General features: G+C 36.1%; 1 protein-coding gene across 1 annotated transcript in view; it reads right to left on the bottom strand.

The window, feature by feature from the left end:
- Nucleotides 1-10,957, bottom strand: part of NAV3 (neuron navigator 3) — a 688,714-nt gene that overhangs the window by 77,488 nt on the left and 600,269 nt on the right. The window contains 2 exon segments of the mRNA XM_014585711.2: nucleotides 597-620; nucleotides 6,866-6,918. Of these exon segments, the coding sequence (XP_014441197.1) occupies nucleotides 597-620; nucleotides 6,866-6,918 (77 nt within the window).

Below are 10,957 nucleotides of genomic sequence, written 5' to 3'. Positions count from 1 at the left end.
CTGTTTGGGAAAAAAAATTTTTTTACAGAGGAGAAAAAAAAAAAAAAAAAAAAGAATATTTTCTCTGGGTTTGCACTTTCATTTGTACTCGACTGCAACCAAGTATGTATTTGTGAAATGAGTGTGATCAGAACAGTGTCCCGTAAGAGGCAGGAAGGTTATACAAAGTAGAAGGACTGTACTTCAGGTATCTTGAATTGTAGAGTCCTGGTGCCTCAGTTTCAATATTTTCATTAATGCTATGCAGATGATCTCACACGTAGTGGGAGAACATGCCGTGAGACCATGCTTCTTTCTACTGTACACATTCGATCATCAATGGCTTAATGAGCACCCACTTCTATAACCTATTGAGTTTGAACTTCAACTAGAATGTGATAGGAAAGCTTGCTCAAAAAACTTACTTTCATTTTCTTTCAAGAGGCAGTATCTAAGAACATTTATCAACTGACTGGCTTACTTCTAGCAGTAGACCTGTGGTTATGCTATTGTGTCACAGAGCCCTCTAGTGGTAACAACACTCATTTCTTCATAACTGTAAACTAAAATGTCAGTACTTAACTAGTAAAAACAATGCAAGTTTGAATTATTTTTACCTCTGAATGAGCCTTTTCTTCAGCCTGTAAAACAAGAAAAAGAGTTAATTATTAAAATTAGGTCGAACTCATGCCAGATGTATAAATGAATAAAATAAATATAATGTATATTTAAAATGATTTTATGATCTAACATGATAATAATATATATGAAATTATTCAATTAAGATAATGAAAATAAAACATATTATGATTTCAAATGCATATTCATATATATATATACACATATATATGTATGTATGTATGTATGTATGTATATTATAGGGATTTAAAAGTATACATAGTTCAGTGTATGTATACATAATATGCCTTGAAAGCAAAGAATAGAATTAGAAAAATCTAAGATCCAGACTAAGCAACAAAACCAAAATAGATATAAAAGTAGACTCAACAAATATAGGTGCATGAGAAAATGAAATATTAGATTTTTCCCCATAGATTATAAAAATGGACTCCATGAAATTATAGAGATCTTTACTCAAGATTTAGGAGTTAGAATTTTATTCTGTGATTAACAGATCATAAAGAATGCCAAATAAGGAAACAGCAAGTGGCATTGTGGCGAAGGTGCAGGACTCCGACATGGCCAGCCATGGTTGGAGTCCCAGACCTAACAGCTTATTTTCTTACTTTTCCTTTCTCTCTCTGTCTCTTTCTGGTCAGTTAAAAAAATAATAACAAATAAAATTAAATCAATAAAATAATTCTTACCCCCAAAAAAGGAAAAACAAGAATGCCAAGTAAGTCTGGGAAAAGGTTCAGCTGTAGTGACATATGCACCTAAAACGCTGTGTTCCCCAGTCTGGGACCACATGGGAGTCCTGAGTTTGGTTCCTTGTCTGAGCTAAAGGCTAGATATGGTGGTATGCACCTGTAGTCACAGTGACTTGAGAGGCTGAAGCAGGACAATTGTGAGCTCAAGGCTGGCCTAGAAAATACAGTGAAACCCTATTTAAACTTGAGCAAGGTATGGTATTGTAGGCCTATGGTCCCAGCTACTTAGGAAGCTGAGGCAGAATTATGACAGAGCAAGACTATGTCTTAAAAAAGAAAAACAACTGGCCCCTACTGATAAACACAAAAGAACAAAGGTAATAGTTTCTATTTTCCTTTATTTTCCACAATGATTATTAATGAGGTTTATGTGGCTGCAATCCAGCAAAACACAGAACTTCCCAGTGCTTAGATGATGGTAAAAGTGACTGGCAGACATCTTTGGCTAGGCAGCTTATGGAAATGAAGGCTGCTGTAGAAACTTGTAGGGTGTTTTTGATCTCTGTTGCAGAAAATTCCTAGCTCTATTTTTCTTCTTCAAGCTGGGCTGCAAAATGCCAAAAAATGTGTTATGTGTACCATTACATTTGGGAAGCTTTCTTGTTCTGGAAAAAGCTGGAGAATGAATAATATCTCTGAATAGCACGAGTACATTGTATAAGCAGATTCAAAGCTAAAACACAATCTTATCTTCTATCCAACTTTTGGACTATTTTCTGATTAATCAATGCAAGTATGCTTGAACTGCTTTATATCTCTTTTCCTCCCGAAAATATGAAAAAAACGGTAAAATAACTATCAGGATATATTTTAGCATCTTTATCGACCTGAGTTTTGTCTTTCCTATGTCTTTCTCTACTGTAAAAAAATGTCAAATTCTTGGGACCAGCAGTTAGTGTAATGGCTATGTCGTTGGACTCCCATATAGTCGACTGTGGTTCTGTCCCAGACCCGGTGGCTTAAAACTCACGCCGGGCGTGTGTGCGTGCGTGCCCAAGATCCTGAGAGGAGGATGGAGGAGAAGGGACTGTGGCATTGCCATCCCCCGTGGGGGGTGATTTCTCGCTTTCTGTCTCTCTGTCTCTGTCTGTCCGTCTGGTGAGCGCATGCACCCTATAGCAAAAACCTCTCCAAAAAGAAAAAAAAAGTCAAATTATTTAGCTAATAAAGTGGTGAATTGATAGAATCCTATTAGCCTTTATAAGAAAACTAGGTTTTAAAAACAATGCTGACATAAATCTTGAATATTTAATACCCTCAATTTCAGCATTTTAAGTGATGTTATTATTTGAATTCCAATAATTTCCAGATGTTACATGTAGTTTAGTTTTTTGAATCAGAAGTATGGTAGGACTCTTAGGATAAAATTTTATTTCCTTAAAATATATAGTATAATTAATTACATAATAACTAGCTGATTCTGGGGGAAGATCAGGTTTTCAAGAACCTATCAGAAGTGCTGCATCTATCTCAGCAAGGAGAATTTTTAATTTACAAAAAATGTGACAATACAATGACAACTAGCAACCCAAACTTAGTGGCCATGTCAGGAAAAGGAAAGGTATGGAGGATGTGCTTGGCAGCATCTAAAGGTGTTGATGTCTTGTGACTAGAAACCTGAAGAAATGTCATCACAGTATTGCTAGATATTTCCATTGTTTTAGAAAGGAATTTGGGGGCCCAGCAGGTGGCGTGAAGGTTAAGGCACTGAATCCCACATGGCCGGCTGCACTGGTCCAGTCTTGGACATAGTGGCTTGAGAACTACACCAGGTATGTGTGCCCCAAATCCGAAGAAATTAGAGGAGAAGGGACTGCAATGTGGCCATCCCACCTAGGGGGTGATTTCTCTCTCCTTCTCCCTGGTGAGTGCACATACCCCATGGCAAAATCTAAAAGAGAGAAAGAGAGAGAGAGAGTTTGAATTTTTAGGTAGAAGTTTCCAATTTCTCAGTAATGGATTTTGGATTTACAAGCAAACACATAAAACACCAAATTTGCTAAAGATACAACACCTTGACAGATCATCCTGAGCCTGTGATTTCTAACTAGCTTACAGAAATACTATAGAATAGATCAAATAGATTTGGTTGATATTTTCAAATTTTATTTTATAGGTATAGTCCAAAGTATTTTGGCAACTTGCTTGATGTCACACAAAATTGCTGATGGAACCAGGCAAGAATGCAAATCAGCTGAATCTTTCTCCAAAGCCTTTAAGAAGGCATGACAAATAATGAAAAATTGCCTTTTCACTTCATAGTTTGAAAGGTACTTTTTACATATATTTTCTTATTGCCAATTAAATCTCAGTGCATGATTATGAGAGACTGAGGAGAGAACAACTTTCATTCCTCTATGATTTTTCTCATTTTAGCCCTCCAAATATACACGTGTTAGAGTTAATTTATCATGGTCTACCTGTTACTTAAAAGATCTAGTTGCCATAATTTCAAATACATTTATTTTAACTTCCTAATACTATCACCTTCTCATGTACCTTAATCACCTAATCCATTCTGTTCACACTTAACATGAGAGACTAATTCACCCATAAATGTTGGACTATAAATATTGTACATATTCCATTTATTTTAATGTCTGTCTCTGTGTTATATTACTCTAATATAATACTTATAGTTAGGATTTCTAATTGTCTTCATTGTTTTGACATCTCACTTCTATCTACATTTTCCTTTAATTTGCCAGGGGGCACATGTGTTCACTGAAGAGAGACAGAGAGAGGGAAAAAGAGAGAGAGTGTAACGTACGGGGTATGGCCATGCTGCAGTATGTTTTCCTCCCCTTCTTTCAGAATTTTGGGCATGCACATGCACCTGGGGTGTTGTTTAAGCCACTGGGCCTGAGACTTGAACTGCACTGTTGGCCATGTCTCAAATACCAGGCCACCAGCCGGCCCCTACCTACATCTTTAAATGCACTCCCTTTGTTCCTGTTAAACCCATACTGTCTAACCTAGCAGTCATCACCTTTAATGATTTGTCATGTGCATATATCTATTTAAATAAAAATGAATTGAAATTGAAAAATTCAGTTTCTCTCAATACATTTAATAGACACAAAAGTGAAAAGTTATCTGTTGATGATAATGTATACGGTAATACCTTTGACTTGACTAATACGCAATGTACTCATGCTGGAAAAATCCGTGTTGTACACTGCAAAGATGTACAGTGATTAAATGTAAATGAAAAAGTAATTTTTTAAAAAATTCAGTTTCTCTGTAACATCAGACACATTTCAAATAATCAAGAGCAATATGTGGCTAGTAGCTACTGCATTGGGCAGTGTGGATAGAGAATTTTTTATTATCACAGAAATTTGTTTTGGACACTGGTATGAATTAAGTAGTTATATATATATATATTTCAAATTCATGCTCCTTTTCTTTTGGCATCTTTCTTAGGCTTCCTAAACATAGTTTTCCCTAAATATTGTTATTGTATATATTTAAAATAAGCTTATCATGATGCTGCACCTTTAAATATTACATAGATACTTAAATTGCAATGGCTCAAGTCAGAATCTAACTCTGTAACAAGTGGTAATATTTGTCCAATAGGAGGGATGCTTGGTCTTAACATGTTTTTTAATGTATCTTTTCCAAAACATTTTCAAATTCCTCACTTCTTTATCCATTCACCTAAAACAGTAGATGTATCTAAACACTAATAGTAATTTTCCACTTATAGATCCTATTGCCAATTTTAATCACTAAAAGCAGAAATATGAAAAATATTGCTACTGCCAATGATAATCTATAGTGACTATTGAGAGCAGTACATATGTAATATTAACTTGTCAGCAGCAGTCTGTAACAGTTGAACATAATAAAATATTATTGAAAAATGAAAAATATTATTGTCCTCATATTTAATTGTTCAGTGACAGACAAGTTTGTAAACTTTTCATGACTCTTTTAATATGCAATTAAAGGTTATTCATAGTATTAAAATCTCATTGAGACTCAATAAACTAATTTTAAATAGATCTCACTGTAACCTAAGCATGAAGAAACCTTCTTATAAAATATAACTTTCTGCATACATTTTTTAACATAAAATTATATTGAGTATACAGAAAATCCCATATTGGCAATAATAAACTATAATTTCACATGATGTAAAAAAAACTGAAAACACTGATGCTCTTAAGAAATGAAGTTTTTAGACCAGTCTGTGATGTGGTGGTTAATGCAGCTAGATCCCACATAGTCAACTGTGAAGTTCAAGTCCCAGATCCTATGGCTTCAGACACACACTGGATGCATGTGCATGTGTGTTCAAAAATCCGAAAAGGAGAAGAAAATAAAGGAAAAGGGACTGTTTATTATGATCGTTTATTCTATTATTTCTTTCTTTCTTTCCTCTTTTTTTTTTTTTTTTTTTTTCTTTTTTTTTTTTTTTTTTTTTCTTTTTTTTTTTTTTTTTTTTTAGAGAGATTTTTGCTATAGGGCACCTGCCCTTGCTGGAAAGACAGAGACAGAGAGTGAGAAATTGCTCCCCGCCTCCGGGGGGGATGGCCACACCACAATCCTTTTTCCTCTTTTGGATCTTGGGTACACACAACAGGTACCTGGTGTGAGCTTTAAGTCATTGCGTCTGGGACTCAAAACATGGTTGGCTATGTGTGAGTCCAGTGACATAACCATTACACCATCTGCTGGTCCCATGTAGTGTGACCATTTTCCATAATGAAGTGTTTTCTCCTCTCCCTTCTCTGTCTCTCTGTGGTGAACACACATACCCTCTAGCAAAAAAAAAAAAACTTAAATTATAAAATAAAATTTTAAAAATAACACTTAATTCCAAAAGAAATGTTTTTAAAAATTTCTAACCCATTCAGGCTAGTCTGGGATAGTCTTCTGGAAAATTGAATTTAAAACATAAAATATAGGCCCAGCTGCAGCAGTGAATTCTAGTAGATATTGCTACTTAGCTAATGGAAGCAACATGAGAGACCTGGATTCAATTCAAGAAGCACCATAGAAGCTGGGCATGGTAGTCCAGCTACTCAGGTTGAGTGAGGAGGATGGCAACAGAGCAAGTCACTGTCTAATAAAGATATAAATACATAAATAAAATAAGCTTTCTTAAATTAAAAATGAAGTAGAAAAATATCATAATGCAATTAAGAGCCATAGCTCAGTGAACCAAATGAGGAAAACTAGTCAATATTATGAAATTATGGTACAGCTACCACAGAGGTATGGTTTCAGAGACTCTAGGTGCCAGCTACAGGGAAAATTCAGTTTTGCAACTACTCACCAATTATAATGAAGGCACAAAAGTCACAAGAAAGCACAAATAAGCAGGCCACAGAAGGGTGGAGAGAGCTCTTGCCAGCTTATTTGGTATGCAGTAGCTTAGAATTATAGCCTCATTTCACCACACAACTTCTGTGTAAATGTCAATGTATTTAATAATCTGAGTGCGTCTCAAAGATAGAATCTTTCTCTTGACAGCTAATACTTACTGTGGAGTAAAGAGAAGATGTACTGGAGACCAATGATAATGAAGAGCCATGAACTGGAGGAAACAAAAACAATAGAGTTAAAATAATGATATCTACTCATAAATCCCTGGCCTTTACTGAAAAAGTAACGTACAGATGGTTAGGGAAATAAAATGATAACAGCTAACGATAAGATTCTGAGAACAAGTCTGTTATAATTTTTTGAAGATTAAGATGCTGAAGCATGAAAAGGTCCCAGTCACAGTCCCTAAGTGACTCATTTACCAAGTTGTGGAGAAAAGTTGATAAGAATGAACCATATAAGTGTGTTATATGAAACTTAAAAATTCCCATTTAATAAACAGAAAATCATGGAAACCCAAACTAAAGTTGCCATAAACCTATTAAAAATTTTTTTTGAGAGATTTTTGCTATAGGGTGCATGTGCTCACCAGGAAGATAGAGAGAGACAAAGAGAGAGAAAATGAGAAATCACTTCTGGGGGGTGTGTGGCCACTCTACAATCCCTTCTCCATTCTCCTCTCGGGATTTTGGGCATATAGGCACATGCCCCCAGTGTGAGTTTCAAGCTCCTGGATCAGGACTAGAACCATGGTCAGCTATGTGGGAGTCCAGTGCTTTCATCACTATGCTGTTTGCTGGCCTCACCATAAACTTAATTTATATATTTCATTTCATTTTTATACAATAAAGATCCATTTTCAGTATTTTCTCCAAATATTTGCAGGGGAATAAGCATTTTTATCCAACTTGCTGTTTCAATATTATCTGTAATGAGTTGCCCATGTTCCTTTTAATTGTAGAATCATTGCTTTGTTAGTAAAAGTTTGTTAAGTTTATTTACTTATTTCTTCCATGCAAGAGAGAGAATCCCAATCAAGGAGGTCCCAGTCACAGTCCCTAAGTGACTCATTTACCAAGTTGTGGAGAAAAGTTGATAAGAATGAACCATATAAGTGTGTTATATGAAACTTAAAAATTCCCATTTAATAAACAGAAAATCATGGAAACCCAAACTAAAGTTGCCATAAACCTATTAAAAATTTTTTTTGAGAGATTTTTGCTATAGGGTGCATGTGCTCACCAGGAAGATAGAGAGAGACAAAGAGAGAGAAAATGAGAAATCACTTCTGGGGGGTGTGTGGCCACTCTACAATCCCTTCTCCATTCTCCTCTCGGGATTTTGGGCATATAGGCACATGCCCCCAGTGTGAGTTTCAAGCTCCTGGATCAGGACTAGAACCATGGTCAGCTATGTGGGAGTCCAGTGCTTTCATCACTATGCTGTTTGCTGGCCTCACCATAAACTTAATTTATATATTTCATTTCATTTTTATACAATAAAGATCCATTTTCAGTATTTTCTCCAAATATTTGCAGGGGAATAAGCATTTTTATCCAACTTGCTGTTTCAATATTATCTGTAATGAGTTGCCCATGTTCCTTTTAATTGTAGAATCATTGCTTTGTTAGTAAAAGTTTGTTAAGTTTATTTACTTATTTCTTCCATGCAAGAGAGAGAATCCCAATCAAGGTCCTGATGATGTGCAGCACCAGTCTTGCCCAGCTCAGGGGCAACTGTGTACCTAGCACACTCAGGGAAGTCTTCAGACACGAACCTGAAACCTTCTTGTGTGGGTCAGCCTCAGACAACATTACATTTTATCACTGTGCCACCATCTGGTCCTCGCTTTATTAGTACATTTAGTAATAGAAGAATACTTATTTCAAGGTGATTTCTCACAGTAATTAATAATGAAATAGTCAAAGGAATTGAATATTGTCTTTTCTCTAGGAATATCAAAATATCATCTTGAGTGATTAACAACCTACTTTATACTGCCACACTGCCAATGCATTAAACTCAAAAGGTAAATAAAATAGTGTTTAATTATTTTTGCAGAAAAGTTCCTCCTCTTTCATCATGTGACAATGCAGTTATTTCTCCTTACTCATTCACTCATCCACTAAATAAATATTACTCAAATATACACAATGTGACAGCCCCTTGTTGGATGTGGGGACTACAAAAATGAAAAAAATACAATCTTGGAGCTCAAAAAGAAGTAAAAAATATAATTAAGAAGATAACTGCAGGGCCGGCAGGTGGTGTGTTGATTGAGGTGCTGGACTCCCATATGACCAACTGCAGTTCAAGTCCTGGACATGGTGGCTTATTTTCTCACTTTCCCTTTCTCTTTCTCTCTCTGGTCAAATTTAAAAGAAATAAAAATAAATAGAATGAAATAATTCTTTTCTAACAAAAGGTAATTATAACCACCTAATATAAATGCTATTGAGATCAATGAGCTCAGGACTACAAGAACATAAGGAAGTGCTCATGACCTGGTCTGAAAAAGGCTAAAAAGCTGTAGTAGGATCATGGTGCATGGATGAAAATAAGGAAATGAATATGAGAGATACTAGGAAAAATATTTATAGCTGATGGGGGATGTAGATGTGTATCAAAAAGAAAATGAAGGATGTTCAACACACTCATATCAAAACATAACTTGGGGCCAGACAGTGCTCACTTTCCCTTTCTCTTTCTCTCTCTGGTCAAATTTAAAAGAAATAAAAATAAATAGAATGAAATAATTCTTTTCTAACAAAAGGTAATTATAACCACCTAATATAAATGCTATTGAGATCAATGAGCTCAGGACTACAAGAACATAAGGAAGTGCTCATGACCTGGTCTGAAAAAGGCTAAAAAGCTGTAGTAGGATCATGGTGCATGGATGAAAATAAGGAAATGAATATGAGAGATACTAGGAAAAATATTTATAGCTGATGGGGGATGTAGATGTGTATCAAAAAGAAAATGAAGGATGTTCAACACACTCATATCAAAACATAACTTGGGGCCAGACAGTGACACAGTGGTAAAAGATGAGGTTCTACGAGAGGTTGACCTACATGGGGAGGTTCCAGGTTCCCCTCCCTGAAACCTCCTTAAGTATACAGGGTACCTATGTACCCAGGAACCCAGGGATGGCTGAGGCTGGGGTTGGATTGTGGTGTCAGGATCTACTGGCGGTGTTGTCCCTGTCTTTCTTGCTCATGGAAGAAATTAATGAAAGAACTTTCAAAAGATCATTGCACTCAGGCTGCCTTTCAGCTCTTGAGATTATTAAATCTTCATACACAGGTGTCTAGAATTCTCTAGCATATAAATAGTATTCTATTTGTAAATGAGGCGCTTTAGAAGCCAACCATATGCTTAGCAAATTATATTTTTAAAGTATCGTAAGATGCCTATGAAGAAAGTAACTAAACCATTTCAGAGAAGCAACTGTGTTATATTTCAGTTGAATTCCATTTTGTCTGTCTACACTATAGCAATAAGTAGACTCACAACTCTAAGTCATGACCTGTCATGGTAAAGTCAGTGGTTTAGGTAATATTCTAAAAGGAAGTAACAACGGTGGTCATCTGATTTAGTGTCAGCATATTAAATGTACAGCAATGGCTTAAAATACATGAGTGAGTTTTTATAGCTGTCTAAACTTTGAGTCAGAAAATACCATACGGAAGGTAGGGCTAGTCAGTGGTGTGGTAGTTAAGGGCTGGATCCCACATGGCCACTTGTGGTTTGAGTGCTGACCCTGGAAGCTTGAAAAACACACTGTACCCATGCCCCAAACACAATGAGATGGAGAAATGTATGAGAAGGTATTGCCACACGACCATGCTTGGTTAACTAAATGTGACATTTGAGATGATATACTTCAGAAAAATGTGTACATTTGAATATTAAGCTTCCAGATTTTTCAAAGAGATTTATTTCAAGTATTCATGTAAAATTATAAAACTATCAAGATATTTGTTGGGTCAGGTAACAAAGTTATTGCCATTGGATAGAGATATGTAACTTGCGAGACCAGCAGTTAGTGTAATGGCTATGTCGCTGGACTCCCATGTAGTTGCCCGAGGTTCGTGTCCCAGACCCGGTGGCTTAAAACTCACGTCGGGTGCATGTGCGTGCGTGCCCAAGATCCCGAGAGGAGAATGGAGAAGAAGGGATTGCAGCGTGGCCATCCCACCTGTGGGGTGATTTCTCACTTTCTGTCTCTCTGTCTGTCTGGTGGG

This window comes from Tupaia chinensis, unplaced genomic scaffold (assembly GCF_000334495.1).
Source record: "Tupaia chinensis unplaced genomic scaffold, TupChi_1.0 Scaffold000085_1, whole genome shotgun sequence".
Taxonomy (NCBI): domain Eukaryota; kingdom Metazoa; phylum Chordata; class Mammalia; order Scandentia; family Tupaiidae; genus Tupaia; species Tupaia belangeri.
This window is presented reverse-complemented; position numbering and strand designations above follow the sequence as displayed.